The sequence below is a fragment of the Sander vitreus genome, chromosome 23 (genome assembly GCF_031162955.1).
Source record: "Sander vitreus isolate 19-12246 chromosome 23, sanVit1, whole genome shotgun sequence".
Classification (NCBI taxonomy): domain Eukaryota; kingdom Metazoa; phylum Chordata; class Actinopteri; order Perciformes; family Percidae; genus Sander; species Sander vitreus.
The window spans coordinates 13,011,195-13,037,061 of record NC_135877.1 but is presented as its reverse complement, the minus strand read 5'-3'; the positions used below and the strand labels follow the sequence as shown (position 1 = coordinate 13,037,061).

General features: G+C 39.6%; 2 protein-coding genes across 3 annotated transcripts in view; both read left to right on the top strand.

The window, feature by feature from the left end:
• Window positions 1–1,581: 1,581 nt before the first annotated feature.
• dcp1b (decapping mRNA 1B) lies at window positions 1,582–15,255 on the top strand. 2 transcript variants are annotated; one of them, XM_078242484.1, is made up of 10 exons: window positions 1,582–1,978; window positions 2,541–2,581; window positions 2,899–3,026; window positions 9,334–9,400; window positions 9,701–9,965; window positions 10,204–10,296; window positions 10,666–11,455; window positions 12,495–12,724; window positions 12,859–13,071; window positions 13,233–15,255. In XM_078242484.1, exons 1-10 carry the CDS (start codon window positions 1,820–1,822, stop codon window positions 13,308–13,310), a joined length of 2,064 nt encoding a protein of 687 aa, XP_078098610.1. In that variant the 5' UTR covers window positions 1,582–1,819; the 3' UTR covers window positions 13,311–15,255. The 2 variants fall into 2 exon arrangements, with proteins under 2 accessions (XP_078098610.1, XP_078098611.1); XM_078242485.1 differs by lacking the exon at window positions 2,541–2,581 and having other exon boundaries at window positions 1,909–1,978.
• A 2,821-nt stretch (window positions 15,256–18,076) lies between these two features.
• The window catches only part of cacna2d4a (calcium channel, voltage-dependent, alpha 2/delta subunit 4a), an 87,107-nt gene continuing 79,316 nt past the window's right edge, over window positions 18,077–25,867 (top strand). Inside the window, exons 1-2 of the mRNA XM_078242823.1 lie at window positions 18,077–18,334; window positions 22,104–22,300. Coding sequence (XP_078098949.1) covers window positions 22,125–22,300 — 176 coding nt within the window. The 5' untranslated portion in view covers window positions 18,077–18,334; window positions 22,104–22,124. The remainder of the gene's footprint in view (window positions 18,335–22,103; window positions 22,301–25,867) is intronic.

Below are 25,867 nucleotides of genomic sequence, written 5' to 3'. Positions count from 1 at the left end.
TAAGTGCCCATTTTGTATATAATTCTAAATAGCGGTAATTTGTAATAAAAGAGGAATCCATGTATGTCTTAATCAGTGGTTGTACGTCTTATTGAGTGATTATACAAGAAGTAATCTGCTATAAAATGCATACGGAAAATAGGGGCTTATGTGTATCCACTTGAAAAGTTGTCTGTGTCTCCTCAAGTACCGCAACAGAACAGGATATGTTGAACTAAATATGGAGATTCACTGTCAGGCGATGCAACAGATAGTGAGTGATAAGGGTATGGCTGATATGGATTTCAAGAATATACAGTCCTGAAAGTCCTGTTCCTGTATCAGTTACAGTTCTGTTCTTGAGTATTAATTTCTAGAAGGATATGTCTCATTTTGGAACCCTAGAGCTAGTTTATTATAAACTGTAGCTAAAATAACAGCATCTGAATTAACCTAGGAAGAGAAATACGTTTCTTTAATTAACAGCATAAAGACACAGGGACAGCAGCATTGTTGAAGGGGAAAGTGAAATATAGATTAACCAGAAAATTACAAGTGTAAACCATTGAACATGGGGGAAATGTAGCCTAGAGAACTGCACCATTGTAAACTTTGTACTATGCTCAAAATGGACTTAACTGGGCCCATGAAAGAATTACTAAATTACACTTTCCAAAAAAGATGCCTTATTTGCTTGTGTATTCATTCCTTCATCATCCATCTACAAATAGCTGGAAAGCCAACTGCAGTAACTCCGTACAAATAAAAACATGCTGTATTTGTTTCTATTTGGAGATTTTGTAACATGGTGTAACTGCTCTCAGGCTTTCTCCTCCCATTGAGACAAAACTCTTGGGACACACACACACACACACACACACACACACACACACACACACACACACACACACACACACACACACACACACACACACGCACACGCACACTTTCAGATCAACTCCGGCCCATGCAATAAATGGCCAGAGCAGGGATGGTTGTGTTTTATCTATCCCTTTGATGCCCCCTAGTGCATTTATTGGGAAATGTAACTAATAGGAGACATCAGTCAGCATCAGTGTTACTGTAATGTTACCCAGCAGTAAGATATAGAAATGAAAGACAAAAGAGGAACATCAACTGCTTACTTGTATGGGGAGAAGTGACAGGGACATAAAGTTAAATAGAATCAAACAAACAAACAAACAAACATACCGGTAGTCAAGCTTTCTTTCCTTACAATAGTAAGGGACCCAGCAACTTTGTGTGTGTCTGTCTACCATAACAAAGTGTTTGAAAACATATATACCACCAATACAGAGGATTGGAGCCCATACAAATAAATGAAATAAAAACACATTCCACAACCAACCCATTAGCAATTAAATTAACCTACCTAATATAAGTATTGCACGTTGCAGTATAAAGTTAATTTGAATTAAAAGAAAGCTACATATCTATGGTCGTGTCTCTCCTGACATTATCAATAATTGTTTGAAGAAAGTAATACTGAAAATCCATCCAGTTGACAAAAGTAATTCTCCATCGATTTTTCCAAGTTGATTAATAAGGCTGAAATCTCGAAGCCTGCTGCGCAACTACTCATGTCTGGTTGTTTACTGTCTGGCTAAACATGGCCGTTGACAAACTCACTCATGGCAGTTAGCCCTCGATAACGCTTGACAATTTAAAATGTACAAGTCTTAAGTTGCAAAACAATCTACTGCGCAGTTACAAATTTAATTGTCTTTTTACCTTGCTGTTGGTTTGGTTTTTATCTCATCTTCCTGCGACTCGTTAGCCGCTGAAGCTAAGTAGCGAGCTAACTTCTCCATAGGGAACAATGACAGCAACTTCTGCAGGTAGCAGCAGCTGCCTCACCGCTAAAGGACTGGACATAAGTCTGGCTGCTCTGCAGCGACAAGACCCATACATCAATGACATTGTGGACGTGGCCAGCCAAGTTGCCCTGTATACTTATAACAACAGGGCAAATGAGTGGGTAAGCTTGAACTTTGGTTAATATGCTAATTTAGCTTAGCCTTGTCATCGTCCCTGATAGGCGCGCTTTGTCACTGACACAGATTTACCCCAGCTAATGGATTGCATTAAGTAGATCCCAGCTTTGTTTTTTAGGGTGTGTGGTAGAAAACCATAAGTAAAGACCTACGCTTTAATATATATATATATATATATATATATATATATATATATATATATATATATATATATATATACAAACACACACAAATATATAAATAGGTATTTTGCACAAAATTGAAACGTTTATCTTTTATCCTCTATTTAATGATTCCCTGGAACATTGTCGTGTCACTAACGTTAATTATATTAACGTTATAAATGACTGTTGTGCCGCTAGCAACATGCACTTGTTAAAAAGACTGATATGTTCAATTCAGCTGTTTGGTATTGTACATGTTTTTTTTAGGAGGGTTTGATATTCTAAAATATTTCATTTTGCTTGTCCCCCAGTGACGAGATTTGGCTGACCAGTTATGTCAGTTATATCACTTTGCAATTTTTTTGTTGTATGTGTTTTTTAGGAGAAGACAGAGGTGGAAGGTACCCTTTTTATTTACACAAGGTAATGAAGTTGATGCAGGACTCTGAAATCTTGGTGTCTAAAGATTACAATTCTTAGTATTTTTTGGAAATACCTGTAAAGCTCTTCAACAGATATATTGAAACTACAGCCATACCTAAATGCTAACATGCAAACTTGAGTATGTATATGTTATTATTTAGCACAACTGTTTCTGTGTAATATATACCATCATGGTGAATACAACAGGACGTGACATAGCTGAAGTGCCTCTAGTTTCAAGTTGCGAATTGCGATTGACAAATGTTTACATGAATCCTTCAGCTGCATTTCTGTGATGTGTTCTTTGCGAATTTCAGACTGGCATCTCCCCGGCATGGTTTCACCATTATGAACAGACTCAGTATGGAGAACATGACAGAGCCAATTACCAAAGACCTCGACTTCCAGCTCCAGCACCCTTTCCTGCTTTATCGCAATGCACGGTGTAAGGATAAAGACACACAGATACACACACAGACACACTTCTGATGTCTGCCTGTTACTTATTGATATCTTCAGTTGTTTGTCTGACACATTTTGTTCTCAACACCTGTTGAGCATGTGAACAGAGGTCCTTTAGTGTAGTTTTATACCCAGACATTTTTTTAGTGCGATATTCATTGCAGTGAATCATAATTATCAGCGCCATACTGATATGTCTTAGCTGACAGTTTTATTGCACAGCCACTTTCAGTGTTGCTCACGGTACTCTGGATATCAATCTAAATCTTGAAATATTAAAGAAATCAAGATTAAGAGAAAATTGCAATAGAAAATGTTTTTTAAATGCAAAAAAACCTTGGTTATACAGGCGTCAGTAACACTAGAGTTAGACAGACAGTCACAGACTGTGCCGACATAGATGACAAAATACCAGGACTAGCCACATAGACTAAATAGTTTGAAGAGACTTTGCTGTTTCACAAGCAGCCAGACAGTGAGACAAACTTATTAAAATATGAAGACAAAGACAAACTGGCACTAAGGGAATAAAGCTAGATAGAGAGATAGACAGTCTAAGCAGAAATGACATGGATAAAAAAATCAGTCACCAGAGAAGAACTGGGAACAACATTAAAATTAGAAAAATAATTGTCCTTCTCATTGTTATTTTGGGGTCTGATTCAAAAGACTAATGGGTCTTTCACTTTCTGTAACTCTCCTGACCCTTAATATTGCTTATATGCATGTATGTTTTGCACACTAGATTTTGTATAATTCACGTCAGAATCCACATGAGACCATATCTTTGTGACTTTGAAGATCTGTAAGCAATGTTATAACATGACACCTAAAAATGACAGGTGTATCTATAGCTACAGGGATTAAGTTAGATGAAAGATTAACAATTTGATAGAGTGACTGAAGTGCGTCGGATGCTGTTCATTTGTGGGGGAACCATTAGTTCCATATAAGGAGCAGAGGTATTGTGGTGACTCCAATTCTATCAACCTGTCTCCCACACACACACACACACACACACACACACACACACACACACATTGCAGAGTGTGTCTGCAGGACAAGAGCCTGACAGCACTACAAAACCAGCCAGCAGAGATTAGATATTCTGCAACAGTCACTGATAATATAAACACACTCACTTAGGAATAGCTGACACACACAGACCTCCCTCCCTCTCTGTCATGGTCTCACACTCTCCATCAGGCTCAGTAAGAGGCAGGTGGAATGCTGTGTTTAGATACCAGTTGATTCCTTATGCCTGCTTTGATCCCCTTACTGTAGTACTTCATTATTCTTAGTGACACACATACAACACAGCCATTATTAAACATCAGAAGGCTCAGTGAAATAATGAGTATGACATAAACCTTTCTCGGTGACCTTAATACCTTTTACACCAGGTTTTAAATGCACTCAGGGCATTAAAGACGATCTGGGATAATGCTGGCCTATAGATGTGGTCAGAGCATTGGTTATGGGGAATAAATTGCAAGTAAACAGCCAAGTCACATTTCTTGGAAAGGAATTTAAAAACGCATAAAACCAATAATCACAGCTCAGTTGATGACTATTTCCTCTGATAAAAAGGAAATGTGGGTAGGGGTTATTATGGAAGTTAAAAAGTGGATGAGTACATAGCATACCTAAAGATCAGTGGCTCAGACAAAGATTACACTGATTGGAGATGGATAATAACGCACCCAAATAAGGAGACCACTATGCATCATGGTTATAAAGAAATGGATTTCTATCACCATAGCTGCTGTTATAAACTACGAATTGTTGGACCCTAAATTATTATTTTAGCATGCAGATATGTGACAAGGTTGAGCCAGATTTAGCTAACAAAACACGTAAAACAGCACCTCAGATGCTCTAAGAGACATCAAAATGCCAAGTGATCATCAGTGAACGTTTACCGGATAATGGTATGTGTGGGGTGAAGGAATTTTTTCCAGAAGACTGTATAAACAGGAACGCATCTCAGCTCAGGAAATATGTTTTTTCTCTGGCTAACATCTGATCCATTTAGGCCCCAGGCTGTTGGTAATGCTGCCAGTCCCACTGTGTTGTGTGACCTCTGTGCAAGGGTCGTGGAATCTTATCATTAGATAAACATGTAGCTCTCAGGACTGCCATTACTTCCTAGAATGGCAGTTGGCACAAAGTGGCACCCCATGCTAAAAATAAACACTGCCGAAATACAAAAGAACAGGGCAAGATTCAGGGAAGAGAACTTTAGTCCAAACAAGTCATAATTCCTCTGGCAAAAATCCCAGTACAGAGGGACAGACAGAATGCTTTCTACATTCTCCTTTCTATAAGCACCTACAATCCCAAACAGTGTTCCTGTCGCACCATTATCAGCATATGGAGTTGATCCGCTACCTAGTTCCAGCTTCTCAACTATGAAGAATTGCTGCTTTACTGTGTCCTATGTGATAGAAAGTTGAATATATTTCTGTTTTGGACTGTCAAATAAAATGAGCAAGTTGATGACGTCACCATGGCCTTTAGAGAAGTGTACTTTCCATTTTCTGACATTTTATAGACAAAATGAATAATTGTTTTGAGAGAAAATAACAAAAAATGTACTGTAGTAGCCACATACAGTATACTGGCTATGTGACTCACACTCCACTTAACATGTCAACGGCGTTCTGTATATCGGGTGTATGGACATTCTTACCTCCAGCTCGAACGTACGTATATCCCAGGTCTCTCTCTGACACCAGCAAGCCTTTGAATCTGACCTCAGGTTCCTCCTCCAGTCTCTCATGTTTGGGTTTCCTCTGAAACAGGCCTCTCAGCATGGCTCCACTAGTCTCTTAGGAGTCTCACGGTCTGGTAGTAATTGTCTCTAGAACTTAAAGTTGCTCAGGTTATACCTTAAGTTGCAGCTCCAGTAATATCTTAACTAGCAAAAGGTTCAATGAAAGTGATGCCCACTGCGATGTGACACTTCCTTTGATTCGATTTCAGAAGCGAAGGATGTACTGATGTGTCAATGTTCCTTTATCCAGGTTAGGTAGTGCACATAAAGCTGTCACAGCAGTTGTGGCAATGCCTCCTTAGACCTGGGCTTCAGTAGAAAAAGAGCAATTTGAATGTACCTGCAGTTTAGCCTCAGAGGAAGGTGTGACAATAGTGTAAACGTCTTCTTAGATGAGTTTCGGTAGCTGTAAATCGTAAAATTTACTCCTCCAATGTCATGAATTCCATTCCTGCAAACGAACGAAAGTGATGGTTCTTCTTGGACAACAATATTTCCAAGCATAGATGTGCGTTACTGTGAGTACCTACCCGTGACAAACCTCCAGCAAACTAAATATAGTGTACAAGAATATCAACACTGTTCCTCATGACTGATGCACAGAGCTCTCCCACAAAGCTGATCATACTGCAGTAAAAGCACACCTAATCCATCTTGGACAACACTGCTGCTTACAAATATTTCTGCATTTCTAACTATACTAAAGCTAAACAAAATTATTCCGTGAGTAGTCCCAGTAGTGCAGTTTGTGTTAAAGCCAAACAGGGTTACTGTATTGTTAAAGCGCATTTAAGCCTTGTGGAAAATACGATGTTGAACAAAACATATAAATCAGATTTAACTAAAAATGTCTTCTTTTAAAAGCAAAGTCCCAACAGAGTGGTTGTTAGGACAGACAATGATGTGCTGCCTCCCAGACATAAAATTAAAAATGTCTTTTCATGCATTCAAGTCCCACTGGAGTCCTGTCAAAGAGTCACTGTAGGTCTACAGCAAACATCACACGTGCGCCAGTGCTCGCTGTCGTCGTCATAGATGGTTGAAAAGGACCACACAGCTTAAGCCCTGAATCAATTGCAGACTTCAGTGGAGTGATTGTTGCCGAAGTTTCCAATGTTCCTTGTTCAAACTGTAAAGGGATGCCGCCCTATTCAGAATCTACATTTCTCAGTTAGTCTTCTTCTAGTGGTCTCAGACTTTGGTCACCCTTCTGTTGAAGTTGTCCCAAAAGACCGTTCAGTGGTGTTCGCTCTCCAGTTCACTTGGTCAGGATCTCTGCTTCACTTATTTAATGCAGATGTCCCTCTGCCTTTCTTCCTCTCTCTCTCTCTCAGTCTCCAGTCTGGTTGACTGGAACCCCTTTTCTCTTTTTCTATCTCTCTAACTTTCACCCTGGAAGTGTAACCTTGTGGCCACGGCCACTTTTTTTGTTGGTGCTACTGGTTGTAGTCCTCCCACTTTCTCTCTCCCTCTCTGACTATCTCTCGCTCTGAGGGGTATTCTATCTTGCTGAGGTATAGACTTTGGGCAGGTCAGTGCAGCTAAAAACATGATAATCTCCTCTATTGAAAAATGTGTATCTTGTCCTCTTCCTTTTCTTCCATCCTTTCTCCTTTAGTGGGGGAGAGAAAGGGCAGCATACTGGTCAGAGACTGTCTTGTATCTGAAGCGTCAGCTTATCCAGCTGTTTCCTCCCATCAATGTACTTCAGTTCAACATTTTTCATTCATTGACAAAACTGTTTACTGACAGCTAAAAAGCTCTCAGAAGTAGATGATGGACGTGATGATCATTTCCCCTCTAACACACCTCACTTCTTCCTATTTCACATCCGTCCCTTTTTTTTTTTTTTTTTTTTTTTTTATTATTTCGATTTCCCAGCACTTTGACTGTGTGTGTGTGTCTCTCTGTCTTTGTCAAACAGTCTCATCCCCAGTGAGCACTAAGCGACTCTGGCTCCACAAGACAGTCTCCCACTGCAGTTACTTATTTGGTACTGGGCTGTTTTTCCCAGGCTCAACTGAAGAGAGAGAGAGAGAGAGAGAGAGAGAGTGTGTGTGTGTGTGTGTGTGTGTGTGTGTGTGTGTGTGTGTGTGTGTGTGTGTGTGTGTGTGTGTGTGTGTGTGTGTGTGTGTGTGTGTGTGGGTGTGTGTGTGTGTGTGTGTGTGTGTGTGTGTGTGTGTGTGTGTGTGTGTGTGGTGTGTGTGTGTGTGTGTGTGTGTGTGTGTGTGTGTGTGTGTGCTCTCCTCTCCCTGTCTCTGACCTCAATGGCTTGTCTGACCTCATTTGTAGCCAAGTGTGCCAAATTTCTGTGTGTGTCTTTGATAGGACTGTGGTGGTAACTTTGTTCTCCACATATAGTAGACCCCACTTTGCTCCTCTGTTCTCTGTCTCTCACATGCCTCCTTCCCTTGATGCGATTGACCCAATCTGTTCTTGAGATCCACTGTAGAAAGTATGTCTGCTGAGGTGTGAGGTAATGTCCAGCTGTCTTGAGTAGGGCTGGATTTTAAACCTCAACACTTTTTTGGTACAGACTTAAATGTGTTGGCGACACTAAGTATCAATCACTGTTCAGCACTAAAACCTGGCATTGAATGCTTGCTCTGATTCATACTCCTTTCATCTTATTTTTTTATCAGACAGTTTATTATTAAAATCATATTTTTTGCCAGTTGTAGTCTGTATTTTATACAAGCAAGGTGGTTGTTCTGCTGCTTGTGTCTAGACAGAATTTTGCATTTGAGAAGTTTTTGTATTAGATAAGGACAGGGAAACATGTTTATATTCCTCACTCTTTAATCTGAACATTTTTTTTTAGACCTTCACTGGTTTTTCACATTTCTGGGACTAAACTTTGGGTCTTGGCAAAATTATGAGACTGGACTCACTGACAGGAGTTGAAAAACCCTGCAATGACACTATCGCTTACAGTATGCTTTTAAGAGCTAGTGCAAATTAAAATAGTAAAATGAATCATGGAGTAATGTTACCTACTTGATCACTCCGTTGTAATCCTGTGGCAAATGGGTTTTAGTGTTGCCTTTTCCCTCCCTTGTTGACTATGTTTATGTAGTTCAAGAGACTCCAGGGCCCCATGTTTTACTGTGTAATGGCATTGTTGGCTTCTGTTCCCTTTGGGAAATGACTCATTTAAAATCCTGGGTTTAGACCAGACAGGGCTAATAATAAACGGAATACATGTCTGCCTGCCCTGCATTGATGTCATAGCAGCAGAGTTGTACGACAGCATGTCTGTGCATTCATTTGATTGTAAGGGTATGGCAGGTCTGAAAACTAATTTTGTTGTCTGCTGACCTTACTGGCTGGTGCATCTCAAAATTCAGCAGGCAGTTTCAATATTTAACCGGCTAATTCGATTTTTAGCATCAACTAGGGCATTACTCCAGAGTGGGACCTTTGTAACATTTCTGTTTATATTTGTTTATGTTCAAAAGTTCACTTCTCTTTCTCTCTTTGCTCCTCTTTGTCCCTCTCTTCCTCACTCTCCCAGTGGTTATCCATGGCATTTGGTTCTATGATAAGGAGGACTGTCAACGTATTGCTCAGAGAATGAAGATGTAAGTGCTTATATAACCACAAACTATATGTATACACCATTTAAAAAAAAAAAAAACTAATTTAAAAATGGGATTTGGTCCACTGAACAAGGACTAGTGAGTTATGGTCAGTCAGCGACTGTGGCTGAGAGAGTTTTTTTCATATCTTAGTCAGACGGCAGAGACTACGTGTGTTTATTAACTGATCTGTGTCTGGGGCTTGGAGCCAACAAATGACAAGCGTAGTATATTTGAATGCTTCCAGAGTGAAACCTCTGTATTCTCACATGACCTGTGTGTGTGTGTGTGGTGTGTGTGTAGCCTGACCCAGCAGGAGCAGACCCTGGCACAGTCTCAAGGTGGATGGTTGTCCCCAGGAGGAGTACGTGGTGGAGGAGTAGTTGGAGTACTTGGAGGAGGAGGAGGAGCAGCAGCAGCAGCAGCAGCAGCAGCAGCAGCAGCAGCAGCAGCAGCAGCAGCAGCAGCAGGAGGAGGAGGAGGAGGAGGAGGAGGAGGAGGAGGAAGTGAAGCAAAGGCAGTGGACATCATTCAGATGCTGACCAAAGCACACACAGAGTATGACAAGGTAGGGAAACACCAAATACTCTGTAATACAGCATTACAGATAAATATTTTGAATGGCGTGAAATGCTTTTGTTCTGGAAAAATATGACGTACATTTTATTTGATTGTTTGCATTTCCTTAGACTGACCAGTAGGGGTTGTAAAGAATAGTCTAAGATCACCTTAAGTCACTTATCGAACATTTGTCCCTCTGTCTTATCTCTTTTTTTTCCACTTTCCATATGTCTCTCAACATTAAGTCTACATCAGAGCCAAAGGAGATTGGCGGCAGCAGTGTTATTTATGGAAACCCTAACCTGATCAAACCAATACCTGTTAAATTGAACACTCAGGTAAAACACCCTCATCCACTTCCTATTTTATTTCAGGGTCGCATTCAGTACATCGTCTTTCCTTGATGAGGCCCTTAGGGAATCAAATCCACAGCAAAAGAACTATGGCAAAGGATCAGATAAAGTTTAAATCAAATGATACTCACAACCAGTAACTAAAAGTGTTGCCATTACGAATTCAGTATTTACTTCATCCGATCCGTTCCTCAATCTAATTTATTTTATTGTCATTTTAAGACGTTTGTAGTTAGCCTGATTTGCTAAAAAAGACTTCAGAAAAAAAACGCACCACAGTTAGTTCCAACAGTTCTCTCTTCTCATGCTTACTGCTCTCCTTCCCTCTCTTACCCTTCTCTCTGTCTCATGCAGGACAGTGAAAGTGCTGAACCCAAGTCTCTTTCTCTTGCCACCCTTTTTGGCTCTCAACATCAACATCAGCACTCATCCAAACCTGACCCAGTCTCTCCTATGGCCACCACTGTGACAGGGCCATCACCGAGACAAGTCAATCGGCCACCTGTAGCACGTTCGCTGAAATACGACGATACAGTAAACTCTGGCAGATGTGTGCCCTCCAAAGGAGGGAACATCGCCATGGTTGGGTGTTCAGATGGAGGGCCCAGGGCTGTGATTGGAGGACAAATAGTCGGGGAACATGGTGGAAATGTTGTGGGCTTGCTGCCGTGTCCCACTACCGCCCATCAGCAGCAGCAGAACCAGCCTCAGCACTGCCCAGCAATCCAGAAACTCATGCAAGGACAGAGAGGAGTGGGGGTCGTCGGAGGGGTGCTTCAGACCCTGTCCGAGTCCCCCGAGAACAGGCTGTGTGACAACGGGGTGCCGCTGGAGCATCACCACCACCATCACCATCTGTACCATCATCATCAGCAGCAGCACCACCACCTTCATCATCATCAACAGCAACAGCTTCAGGCTGACCCAATCAGGAAACTTTTCCAAACCCAGCCACCTCTTCCCTCCTCCAACCCTCCGCCTCTGCAGCAGAACCCCCATCTCTCCTCTCAGCCCGTAATGGTGGATTCTGTGTCATGTTCCCACCTTCAAGCGCAACAAAGCCAGCAGCTGTTTTTCAGCCTACCTAAGCCTCAACCAGAAGCACAGCACAACAGCCATTCAGCTTTAACTATACAGGGAACAGGTGGGAAATCTTTTATGCTATTAATATGCTATGAATATATAAGTGAAGTATTACATAAATACAAAGTAAATACTATTAATAACTTAATATTAAAAAAAAATCAGCAAGTAATAGGTAAAAACAAATTTTCAATGATTTCAATGATTTGTCCTGCTCTACCAGGTTTGCTGCCATCTCAGGTGACCAATGGCCAAGTCACACAGATTTTACACAGATTCCAACTAGCGCTGAACGATTTTGGCAACTAATCTAATTGGGATTTTATTTAACGAATATTGCGATTTTTTTTTATTTTTTATTTTTTTTTAACGTGTCAGTGCTGATACAGGTTAGTAGTGGTGCCCCGTGAGGTAGCAACGTTAGCAAGGCAGTTTTTGCACAATACCTGGCTCTGCACAGCATCTTCTTTTTTAAAGCACACGACTGACATACTGTTTTTTTTTTTTTTTTTATACTAAAGTTTCCGCTGTGTCAAGTTCTGTCGCGGTCAAGGTACGGCGTAGCGTGCAAAGTTGATGCTTCCTCTGCAGACTGCTTTACTCTCGCATGTCATGGGACCAGAGTGTAATTGCAGCCTTGGCGATAAAGAAAATCTCATTTTAACATATCGCGATATTATTGCAAATGCAAATACTCTTTCAGCCCTAATTCCAACCTACTTTTGCAATAATTTCAGTCAGAGTGTACATTAATCCAGTTAAATTTGAGATAAGCAAGCTGTAAAACCTAAGTCGTTTTCCCTTAGGTTTTGCATTTGTACACAAAATGTATAATTTCACAATAATATACAATGGCCATTGTAGCCAACATATGCTAAATTATTGTGTCATTGTATACTAATGGATTATACTGTCTGTTTCTGCATGATCTTGAAATCTTTAATGATGTCTGTTAACCATTAATTTAACATTCACACAGGTATTTGACTATTTGTGTATCTATCTATTGCCAATTCTCTAAACTCTAAAATGCCTGTTTCATCTGTGTTTAAGCTGTTCCTAAATTCCTAATCATGGGGTCCCTCATGCTCTCCATTCAGTTCTGTCTTCCCAGATGTCTGGTGTGGTGTCACCTCATGAGCTCCTGCAAAAGCTCCAGCTGGTTCAGCAGGAACAAAGCCTGGCTTCCCATGATCCCCCTCGACTCTGTCCAGGACTGGCCCCTCGATTCCTGGGGCCCACTCAAGGTCAAGGTGCCGGCTCAGTTGTAGACCCAGTCCCAAACCAGACCACAGGCACTGCTGGTCAAAAGGCTGCGCTGCAGTTTCAGGTGAGCACTATGAGCTCTGTTAGCAGTTGTCTATTTGACTTGTTTACGATGTGTTTTCATTCTTATTTCTAGTTTGCTAAAAATGAGTACTAAGTACTATTAAAGAGTACTAATAACTGTCCCTGTCTATCCAGATCATCTCCCCCCAGCGGATACCAGCCACTGTGGCCCCCAACCTGCTCCTCTCTCCCAGTGTGTTCACTCAGGCAAAGTCTAGTGGTGGGTTGTCAGTGGTTGCCCAGGAGAGCTGCCCTGCCCCCTCAACCCTGACCAGACCCCCACTGCAGCAGGAGATCAGAGTTCTGTCCAGAAGCCAGCTTCAAGCCACACTGCTGCATCTGATCCAGGTAAACATAATATTACTGAAAATATCTGACACTGACACATTATATGTCAATGACTTCAGATCATTTCACTTTGCCCATTTGTTGTGTGTTTATGCAACTAAACATGCATGCACGCACGCACACAAACATACAGTATGATGATCCTTGCTTGTGTGTTTCAGACTGACAGCTCATTCCTGGACAGCATCTATGAAGCCTACATCAGCCGCTTTGCTAATGACTCCAGCAGCAAGTACTGATGACTCTTCACACCCTCTGTCTATATATGCACCCTGTCTTGAGCTGTGAGGCTCATTCTTCTACACCTAATATGGATGTACCATTTCCTCTTCTGAATCCAATCAGACACACTCCTCTGTATCTCCTCTGCACTTCCTTCCCCTTTTTCTCTAGTCACAACAAAAAAGCAGTTATCAGATTATACATGTGTTTGTTTTCATATCAAAAAAACTTGTTTTATCCTCTGGAAAAAGAAATTCTCTCAATCTGAGGACCACTAATTTTTTGGCACAAATGTGGCATGACCATACAGTCTTTACAGCATCTGTAGTTAAGGGGACAATGTAGCCTATACTCTCGTTCACTCTACATGAAAACAAAATATGCTGCAACCTCATGTTTTTCCTAAGTATTTGAATATAGTTCCCTTCACTGTTTTTTTATTCACCAAACTTAGCAGAATTGTATTATATGTTTTGTTTTTCTTTTCTTTACTCCGTCACCAGCCAGCCTTCTGGGCTTTAATAAACAAGTCTTCCTTGTCTAAGAACTAGTGCTGAAGGATATGCTCAAACTGACTTGAAACTGACTTCACCTATAAAAGGTTAAACATATTTTGTTTTCTGTACATTTTGAATAAGTATGTTTAAATGTTATAATAATTTGTTTGATTTAAATTTACAGTTCTTTTAAATTAAGTTCTTACTAGTTTGCCTTCTAAAGCGAGTATATTTTAGTATCCAAATCCTTTTTAAAGTTATTTTTTATTTTTTTATTTTTCTCTTTTTTTCAGCAGACTCTAGCTATGATAAATATTTGTATTGGTCACAGTTGTTTTAGCTTTACGTACAGTAATGTTATCATATTATTACCACGATGAAGAATTCAAAATGACATGGTATCCATCTAAATTGAAGTAACAAGGAAAGTACAGGAGATTGTTAACCTGCTACCTCACAGAGTTTGGAGGTGTTCGGAGTCGTATCTGTGTTTTTACTAGTAGCAGATTGTCAGTTATGTAATTCAACAGTTTTAAAGATTAGATAACCCAGTCAGGGTTTTTATTTCAGTTTAACATATTGGATTTAATCATCACAGAAAACCCACTGACAACCTTTTGAGTTGTTGTGTATATATGCCACAGTTCCTGAACAAAAGAATTTACAGAAATTCCCCTCAGGAGTAATACAACTTTTTATTGGTCAAACGCTTTGCTATTGATGGTAAGTCTAGTTAAATAAATGCATGGTAAATGGAGATTTAAAGCAATAAAAAACAGCAAAGAAGGTATATAAATATCTGATAATAATTGTTTGGAGTTCACAGGCCTGTTCAAAGCAAGTACAATAGAAATATATATGATAGAAAATGCATTTCCGAAATACTGTCACGCTACATGTACTGCATAAAGTGTCAACCAATCAAACCCTTAAATCAAATTCCTTACTTACTACAGCAGAGAAGTCAATATGTTAAAGCTTGTCAGGATTAGGGTTTGCAGTTTGTGCTAAACTCGTATGAAGCCAGACTATACAGTAGCTACCAGAGAGTACACAAAAACAGCAGCAACAACAGAGAGAGAGATTACAGTTCAGGAAAAAAAAAAAAACAGAATATTTGTTTCCTATTTTTGTACTCAAGCAAAGCAAAATGTATTGTTCTCATTGTACAAATAACCAGCATGTTACATTACAATTAAATGTACAGCAAGTACAAAATAATTATTATGCAACATATCTAAAGTTATTTGTTAGATGCTGTTTTGTTCTTTTTAATTTAAAAAGATGTCAGTGTAATCTTTTTATTTTTATTTTTTAAATTTGTCATTTAAAATAAAATAAAATAAAACGAGACATTGTCAATGGAAACATTTTTACACAAGTTTTATTTCTTTTTGACGGAAATGTTTTGCTCTTTCATAAACTGAAGTCTATTTTAATTGGATATTAAATGTTCTCAAACTGCCTCTGTTGTTGCTTACTGTCTTTTTTGTTGTCTTAATGGATCTGCATGGCTGGTATTATTATTGTGTGAATGCTGATTCATTAGCATTCACAGTATTGTTATCTTGTTTTAATTTAAAATCTTTTAGATAACACAAAACCATGGATGTATTATAGCCTACTGACAGCACGAAACACCGCACAGCTGCAGCCCCTCTCTCTCCCCTCGTCCGCTCTTCATCCGTATAGTTCATCCATAGACTATAGGCTACCCTGGCTCAAATGAATACGGGTGGCCATCCAATTATAACGACCTCATCCACATTGTCAAAATCTTTTAAATATTGAGCCATGGCACTGACAAACCTTTAGATAACAGGAGCCTATGATTTCTGTAGCCTACTCCGAAACAACAAACATCCTGAACGCCTTTTTCTCGAGTCGTGTTCCTCTCTCCACACCGCTGTCTTCGGACAAAAAGTCACGTCCTGAGATCGATAATGTTGTCAGACACTTTTTCCTCTCTCTCTCTCTCTCTCTCCCCCACACACACACACACACACACACACAGTGTCATTTGTGATTTCATCCATATATATAGCCTCCTTCTTTTCAGGCAATATATTCACCTCTCAGCTCTTTAGGGTCATGCTTGTTTGTTCTATGCAATGGATATGTCTGGTAATAATACAAAGTATTTATACTTTAAGCCTTTTTAGTCAATTTATTTGAACTTCCACTTTTGACAGTATTACAGTTCAGCTTCCAGTGCAGTGCAATGCATTTGAGATTTCTCAAACAATTTGTTTCATATTTCTGCATTTTCATCAATGTTTCTCACAGCATTTGTAAGTCTTCCATACTTTTTCATAATTTCAGTTAGAAAATAAATTCAGACCTCACAATGTTCTACATCGTTTGGCATTACTGAACTTTTAAAGCCAACAATTCAGTTTAGCTTTTCAAAAAACCTTTCAATATTTGACATCTTTTATACATTAGTGGTGTTATTCAACTTTTTAATGAAATTCATGTTAATTAAAACCATTCATACTTTTCCAACTATTCTCACTACTTCAACTTCTTCTTACGGATTTAAGCTAATAATCCAGTTTAGCTTTAGCAATTTAGCTATTCAGCGTTTGCACGCATTTTCTGCAGGAAATGCATTTTCTATTTTTTATTATTATTATTATTATTATTATTATTATTATTATTCAAGAATGATCCAGCCTTAAGTAACACTAATCACAGTACGGATACATTCATTATTGCTTTAATGTCACATCATTGTTTAGTTTTGCCACAATCAATAGTGTAACATAATGTCTACAGTGATTAATCAACTGCTTTTACACACCCAGCAGTATTGAGGGACCTTGCCCAATTAACTCTTGTAGACTTTATACAACATCATTTTTTTTTCCAATATTAAATCGCTCCCTGTGTTTGTTGCGCTTAACTGAGCACACAGTACAAGCCAACAAAGCAGAGTTGCTGACATAATGATGTTACAATGGTGTGGTGAGAAAACCTCACCACAAGGTTCGTTCAGTAGCTGTTGTGGAGCTTTTGATCAAATCAAATGATCCTCATTAGCAGGTGAAGCAGCTACTAATTGGACCTTGGGGTGGAGACCTTGTAGAGAATGTTTTCTCAACTGTTATTTACTTTTAAGCTTATAGAGCTCAAAGGAAAGTAGAAATGTGAACAGTTTCAGTGTCAAATACCATGCAAGCTAACCTAAAACAATGTACATCCACATTTTTTCATTGGTGGTTGTGTTCCGGGAACTATTTATTTTCACAACATCATCACTATGCAGCTTTGTGTTTTTTTTTACAGTGATAGCAGTTATTGGCTCTGAGTATATTACCTGAAAACAAATCACAGATTATAACTGACTGAGTCACTGACGGCCTGATTGACTGAATTATAGAAAATTTCCCCTGACATGAATTCATCAGCTAGTCTGCCATGGCGACCATAGACTCTGGACTGTGGGGATAATGACCTGTCATTCACTGTTTCCGCATGGCATAGATACATATATACATACAGTATGTTTCTTTAGATAAACAGACTGTGTATAACAAAAGGAATACAGTGACAAGGTTTTATTTCAAAAGTGCTCTGCCCTCCCTGCCTAGTAGTGTTCCATAATATTTCCCGTATCTTCATTTTACTATTATATCAGTCCATTAGTACTAATTAGTGTTCTTGTTATCAGGGCTGTTAATGGCTCCCTAATAACAACTGGGAACCCAAACACTGATAGGAAACACAGTGTGAAGTGATCAGAGTCCAATCAGTCTGCTGCTATCCCCTTTTTTCTTACACTTTGGGAATTTGGCTGCTGCTCCCTTCCTTCCTGCTTCCTCTCCCTAACCAACACTGTGTCATACATGGTAATTAAAATCAGTATTCACGGTAGCAGATGCATAATACCCAAAACCAGAATCATTCATATATATACAAAAAAGCCTAAAAATAGTGTTATGAGTGCCGTACCAATGCTCTAGACTGTTTATAATATTGTAAGGACCTTCAAATCGTTTCAAATTCTTTCAGGATTTACACACACACGCACAGACAGACATTATTAGTATTTCCTCTGAGACTAGGAGGTTCCAGAACATTAGTTTAGCTGATGGAGCTAAAAGTAAGAGCTGACTATTAGCCCTGGCTAAGACTAATCAATGACTTCTTGTGTGTGTGTGTGTGTGTGTGTGTGTGTGTGTGTGTGTGCGTGCGTGCGCATGCCCAGAGAGGCGGGGTCTTCAGTTTGTACAATGAGTCCAAACCACTTTTTGTTTTGTTGCCACTGTATTCTCAGATGGAGGATGTCGTCTGCATTAACTGGTTTCTCTTTGGAAGTCCAAGAGTTGATGAATCAGATGAAAACTTATTCATAGAGTAATAATGTTTTGTACTTGGTTGGGGGTTTATGGTTCTTTCTCTTTTTTATCGCTTTAATACTTTGTTCAAACACAAAAGCGTCGTTCTGCATTCAAACTGTATTTTAAGAAAAATTATTTAAAAATATTTTTCTAAATGACATGGCAAGACAAGTTGGAACCATAAGCTCTACAGTGGCATAGGTGAGTGATACAGCTCAGAGTTTTCTTTGGTATTTTATGCTACAGTGTTGCTTTATGGGGTTTGAGGATCATCGTTTAATGTATTCATATATATATATATATATATATATATATATATATATATATATATATATATATTATTGGAGTATAAGATGAAACGGAGATATCGTTAAATTGATTAAATGGTATAAAAACTAAAATGTATATTGTAAAAATACATTGATGTGAAGTAAAATATAGTAAAATGCTTAAAATAAAATAGAATAAACAAACAAGTTATTTTCAACATCTCAGAAAATTTCTGAGAAAGGGGGGTATGGGGGGGGGGGGAATAAGAGTTCATCCCATCATCAGTGATCTGGGTCAGTGGGGGAGGAGGAGTCCCACAGATGTTACATACTGCTAGTGTGTGTGCATGGATGTCATGTTTGTGTTTATGTCACTCAGACAGTCTCTTAACTGCTCATATTATTAATCTGACCCTTTCTGCATGTGTGTGTGTGTGTGTGTGTGCGCCAGATTGTTTTACTGCATTTTCATTTCCATAAAAGCATGAGCAGATGTTTTACTGTGTCCATATGTGTGCATGTGTACTCCTAACAATTACCATTTAAAGATGGTGATGAAGAGGTTTAATCTATAGTACTGTGTGAGCTCTGGTTCAAGTGTTTTACAGTTGAAAAAGTTTAGCATGACTGAATGCACAGGTACCTATGACCTAAAGAGGACCTGTGCCATGGCTTTATCAGCAGGGGGAAAAGTGATTTGCCAAGTTAGTTATTCTTCACAACATTACCAAATCATTTCTCAAATTTCACACTGACAAAGCAGCCACAACATGTAATCAGAGTTTTAAAAAAAATGTGTGAGAGTAAAAATGATAAACAAGATAGAATATACATTACACATTTATTCCAGATTGTTGCAAGGTTATGCAGGCAGATAGGGAGATGAACCACATACACACACACACACACACACACACACACACACACACACACACACACACACACACACACAATTACACAAAATACAGACACATATGAGCAGACTCAGCAGAAGCAGACAGTGTCTAAATCCTGATAAGCGTGACGTCGAGATTAACACCCTAACACACAAATACACAGAAAGCTGATACACAGGTACAGACAGTACAGAGACCGGGGCGAATACACGGAACTAGACAGACACATGCAAACAGGCACAAATACACACATCACACATTCAATTAGCACCAGGCATTTACTTTCAGTAACATCAAAGCTTCAAAATAAATTTTTGTTTTTAGATTTTTCAGGATTCTGGCTGCACGAAGCCCTCCAGCCACAAATCGGTGTAATAAGCAAGGTTTATCCTGGTATTACTGTGTGTGTAATCATACGCCTCTTGGAATGAGATACCTTCAATCGGTTACAGAATAGCTTTTTTCCTTAATAAACTGGAAAAAGAACTGACAATGAGAGCAGATTGTTTGACCTACAGTAACTTATAGATATAGACACATTTACAGAGCTGATAGATATATGTTGCAGCACCGTGTGTGTGTGTGTGTGTGTGTTTTTGCATGCATGTGAGGCAAAAAGAGTCCACTAGGTGTCTCAGTGTGTTTATATTATAAGATTATACAGTAAGTCAAGTGCATCTTCCTCCACAAATCGCGACTCCCTTCTGATACAACTACCACCATTCCACCAGGTCTCTTCTTTTTCTCTTTTGCTCTATATTTATTTGCCTCTCTTCTGTCTGACATCCTCCCATTCCTATTAGCTCACATTTTTCTCTTCTTTTTGTTTCTTTTCCTCTCTTCTCTTCTCTTCTCTAATATTTCTCTCACACTCTCTTCCCCCATGACAGATGACTTCATTTAATTTTTTACCACTGCCACATTTTCTTCCATTCATTCTCTTTCTTAGTAAAAACAGACACACAGAGAAAGATCAAGCAAAAAACAAAACAAAGAATTGAGATAAATAAAGAGAATAATGGAGAAATAGCAGGTGAGAGAAAGCCTGATTACAAAATTAAGGGGGAAAAAAAGGGAGAGAAACACAACAATAAAGAAAAACAGGACTAGAAAGACAGAAGGTCAAAGAGTGTTATAGAAAAGATAAGGGCGAGAGAGAGATTGTGTGTGCGTGTGTGTGTGTGTGTGTGTGTGTGTGTGTGTGTGTGTGTGTGTGTGTGTGTGTGTGTTGGTTAGAGAGAGAGAGCGAGAGGGATGGAGAGCAAAAAGGAGGGATGGAGGAAGGAGGGGTTTAATCCTGCCTGGATTATGGTATAAACTGGTCCCGGAGAGCAGGAAGAGATACAGTAGAGAGAAAGAGGAAGTCCCACTATCCCTCCATTACTCAATCCATCTAACTCGAAGCGTAATTGTGTCCCAGTGCTGGATTACTTTGGTTTGGATCCACCGGGATGTGAGGTCAGGAATAATTCAGGAAAAGGACGGAAGAAAAACCTGTTTTTTGGGAATATGTGTGCGTGTCCTGCTTGGGAATACCTATCTGTCCGATAGAAAGGACTGAAGACAAAAGTTTACCGGGACGACCCAAGTCTTTCATCTCTCTCCCTTTTTAACCGGCACCCTGTAGAGAGAGGTTGCATGGAGGAGAGAACCGGATAATGAGAGCAATAGAAATAGGATTAAGAGGTGTAGAGAGGGAGGTGTAGGAACATGGCAAAGCTCCGTTGTGACTCCTGGTGTGCAGAAGTGACCTTTGACACTGGAGACAAGAGCTTTCTAGTCTCTATTGTGTGCCAGTGTAACCAGCTGAGCTGACATCAAATCTTCAATCACACACTTCTTTTTTGTTATCAGTCATATTTGAACTTTCTTTCCAGACCCACATGTCTCAAAGGGAATGGTTTCAAAGCCTTGACCACATGACATAGTGAGTAATCTTTTGTATCATTCTATAATGTCTTGGGGAAGTATTTTAATCTTCCTGCAACCCACTTTGAGGCTCCTGCTTGTGTTTCTTTTTAAATTCGCACCCTGTGTTTTTGCAAAGCACATGGGATTGTTTTAATATTTTGGCTCACAGGGAAAGCAGCTATCAAGTCTTTCCACTCAAAGACTGTGGCTTCTCAGCATCATTCTTGTGACTGCTTTTAGGATGACATGCTTTCTCTGTTGTTGGATGTCGCATGTGAGCTTTCTGGATCCTTTGCTTTTCCTGAGCAGGCCTCGGACTGTCACAGATTCTCCACATGTCACTATTTGAGACTGCTCTGTTACAGAGTGTGCCTCTCTTCAAGTTTCTGGAGAGTACCAAGATTTGAACTGTGCATGAATGTCTTTGAGAAAACTGGATTGTATTGGATCTTTTTTGGATTTTTGTAACAATTACTTTACCAGGCAAGTTGAAAAAGGGTGTCTTGAATTTCCTCTGTAATTTCAAAATTAGTCAATGTCATCGTGGTATAACGCCATATCCAAATTTAAAGTGGCTATAATCAATATTTTCATATTAACACTGATCACAGTGGTGACAAACTCAAAAGAGAATTATCACCCACTTCTGCAGTTCTGCTCATCTCAATGGAGCTTTTTTAGCTTCTTTCAGCACAATGTTGGTGTAACTTTACTGTTTTGATTCACTCTCACTGCTCTCATAGTAGTTTTTTCAACTATAAAGCTCTAAATACCCACTATACACTACCTACCCAGGACCAATCAACTTCCCTTCTTTTGTGTTTGCACTGTGACCTGAGCACTTCTTATCTCACTATGCGCTGTCCTAATTTTATGCTTTTCTCTTGGAGCCAGCGTGCAACAATTGCTGGACTGATGCAGATCGCGGCAGCTGCAGGGATGAACCGCTGGAGCTGGGGAAACGGCGGGAATGCCTGTAAATCGGACAAAAGTGGGCCGCACAGAGGGAGGGTGATGATGCTGCTGTGGATTATCCTCTCCAGCTCGCTGTGCCTGATGGTCGACGGCCAGATGAAGCTTTCACCAGAAACGTGAGTACAGTTGCACTAGAACCCTGACACTGACTTTTTACTCTCAGGGACTGAACCATCAGGAGGAACCATTTCAGTCATGTCAAGTTCTGATGTCAGTGTAAAAAGCTATATAGCTCATGCAGGTTTTGTGAGAGACACATTTGCATATGTGAATTTAATTTGCTTTTCACGCATAACACATTCATTTTCACTCCATTTGAAAAAACTTCATTAATTCATTCAAATATTCGCTCTCGTAGATTTGGATGACATTCATTCCAAGGATCTTAACTTAACTGACTTGAGTTATCCAATCTTTTTAGATAGATAGATAGATAGCAACCATACTTGTCTGCAACAGCTTAGATAATTGACAGGATTTTTACTGTAGCCTACATATATAAATGTATAATGCTGTGAGGTGGACATAGTTCAAGTAATGTAACATGTATTGTTATTATTGTATTCACCTGTGTACTATGATTGCATCCTCACTTACGCAGAGATACAATGTGCTGCTATTTACATTACATTACATGTCATTTAGCTGACGCTTTTATCCAAAGCAACTTCCAGTTAAGTGATTTTAACCTTGAAGGTACAAACTCCAGACAACAAGAAGTAAGTGCAAGTACATTGGCTTTAAATAAGCCAAACTACAAAGAGCCAAATGAAAGTGAAACTGTAATTTTTAATTAACCAAGGTGGAGTCGGAAGAGATGTGCTTTTAGCCTGCGGCGGAAGATGTGTAGGCTTTCAGCCGTCCTGGTGTCAATGGGGAGCTCATTCTACCTTTTAGTATTGGTAGGCGCCAGGACAGCAAACAGTCGGGATTTGGTTGAGTAATTAGTTGTCCCTCGCTGTGAGGTTGTAGCAAGCAGGTTGGCTGATGCAGAGCGGAGTGGACGTGCTGGGGTGTAGGATTTGACCATGTCCTGGATGTAAGCTGGGCCTGATCCGTTCCTGGCCCTGTATGCAAGTACTAGTGTCTTGAACCGGATGTGGGCAGCAACTGGTAACCAGTGAAGGGAGTGGAGGAGCGGTGTAGTGTGAGAGAACTTGGGTTGGTTGAAGACCAGATGCTGCTGCATTCTGAATGAGCTGCAGGGGTCGGATGGCACATGCAGGCAGGCAGGCCAGCCAGGAGGGAGTTGCAGTAGTCTAGATGTGAGATGACTAGAGCCTGAACCAGAACCTTCTGCGTTAGAAGAGGACGTAAGGGCGAGTTGGTCTTCGAGTGTCACACATTTAGCAGTAGATACAAGTCAAACAGATGATCACAAACCTCGTGTTTTATTAAGACATTACATCAACAAGTGTACCAGGTCAACCTGGCATGTCTACATGCAGCGTTGTCCTTTTTTAAGCCACACGTGAGATGGATGAGTCAATAGTGTTCTTTCTATTTTAGCTGATTACTCCACACAGATACATATGGCCATATGGGCACCTGTGGGTTGGGGGTGTAGCTGCCAAACTATCCCACAGCCTCTTTACAGCTACAGCTAAGTATGTTTAAGATGGTATACATTTCATTTGCACAGATATTAATAAAAAAAAAGTAATTTTAGAGTAATTTAGTTTTTTGTTTAGGCTACTATTTATTATTTATTATTTGCTTAGCTCTACCAATTTTTCTATTTAGGACTAATGTGCATTTTGCCATAATAAATTGAAACGTTTAGAATACAGTACTTCACACTTGTGCTTATTAATCATCAGCATTTTAATACATGTTAGCATGCCAACGTTAACATTTATCTCGCCAGTGTGCATAAGGACACCCTCACAGAGCCGCTATCATGGCCGTGGACTGGCATGTTTACTGTATATGTCAATAAATCCAATGTGCAGTCAAAGTTTATAACTTTTTTCACTTAGATCTGTATTGGCAAAAGATTTGCAGCATCAAACAATGACAGCAAAAAAACAAACTAAAACTGTTCCGCATTAATATTATAACCCCTTCTCTATGTCCTTTATGAACTGTAATATGAGTTCCTAAAACCATATCTTGTAAAATGTCCATGTTCTACTTGGGATAAGTGGTGATTTTCAATAACTCATAATGCCTAATGTGTTTCATTATCACACAGGCGTTCAGTGATCAGGTGATCAGTTTTTTTTCTCCCATTTTTTCTTTTGGGAATAAAACGCAGCGTTTGTTCTCCAGAAGCCAGACAAAGTTATTTTCCCTGAACAGCTTTCAAACCTCCTGCTGACTAAAAACACTAACAGATCAATACAGTGCTGTCCCACAATAGCCTATTAGTTGTGTGTGTATGTGTGTGTTAAAGTAGAATTGTTTGAGAGGGACACAGAAACTCAGAGAAATACACTGCATTTTGTTACTCGCACTGACTGGATGCTGTTAATATCATTGTTTGTATGTGTGTCAGTGGACATACATACTGTAATAGTTTGGTCGATCAAATGTTAGTCAAATAGATTTATCAACCAACACTATAAATGCAATGATTGAGTGTACAGTTTCAGTATATATTTTGTGTATGTGTGATTTTTTTTTTTTTTTTTTTACTTTGCACAGCTCAGAGAGTGTATGCTGTCACTGGTGTGACGAAGGAGATTAAAGCTTCAGGGAAAGCAGAGTTCAGCAGGCCAACACAGGTCACTGAGCCCAAAGTGCTTCACTCTTCCCACTGCCTGGGGAAGATTTGGCAGCAGGGCCCCTCTGGCTCTGTAAGTTAGCAGGCTATGAAGGTCAAATCTTTAGCCTCTCAGGGAACATTGCTCTGCTGCCAGGAGGAAACAGATAGCTGTCAATAAGACATCAACAGCAATGACACATTTAAGAAACAATTGAGGAGATGAGCAACCTTTTCTGACTGTGTAACACCCTAGATACCCCCCATAAAAGGCTACAATTGACATTGTTTGCTATTTTTCTATGTCAAATGAGTTTCACAGTGAGCTGCATTTTGCCCTTTCAATAATAATAACTGTATTTGTATAGCACCTTTGATTTGACAGTGGAAACAAAAGCACATATAAATCAATATATAAATATGAACATCAAGTCCCATATATGCACATGATAGTGATAGTGAAAACAGCATGATTCAATAAACAAAATGGAGTTAACAGGCCTCTTTTAGGGTACTATATAGAGTTTACTTACTGTGTTGTATTTGGTCCAAATTTGACCCAAGTCTGGTCTTAATAATAATAATAATGTATACTTTATTAATCCCGCAAGGGGAAATTACAATGTTGTCATTACACACAGGCCTGAATTACACCTACCTACCTATACCTGCACTAATGGAGAGACGTCAGAGTGAGGGAGCTGCCCATAGAAAGGCACCCCGAGCAGTTGGGGGTTCGGTGCCTTGCTCAAGAGCACCTTGGCAGTGCCCAGGAGGTGAACTGGCACCTCTCCAGCTACCAGTCCACCACCATACTTTGGTCCATATGCATCGGACTAATTTCAAGGCAACAGTCAAGAGAGCCTTTGATATCCCTGAACAAAGAACATGATACTGAAACTGATATGTACAGTACAACACTCCTACCTAGCACCTCTACGTTTTCAATCCTCACATTTGAGAATGAACCCACACTCAT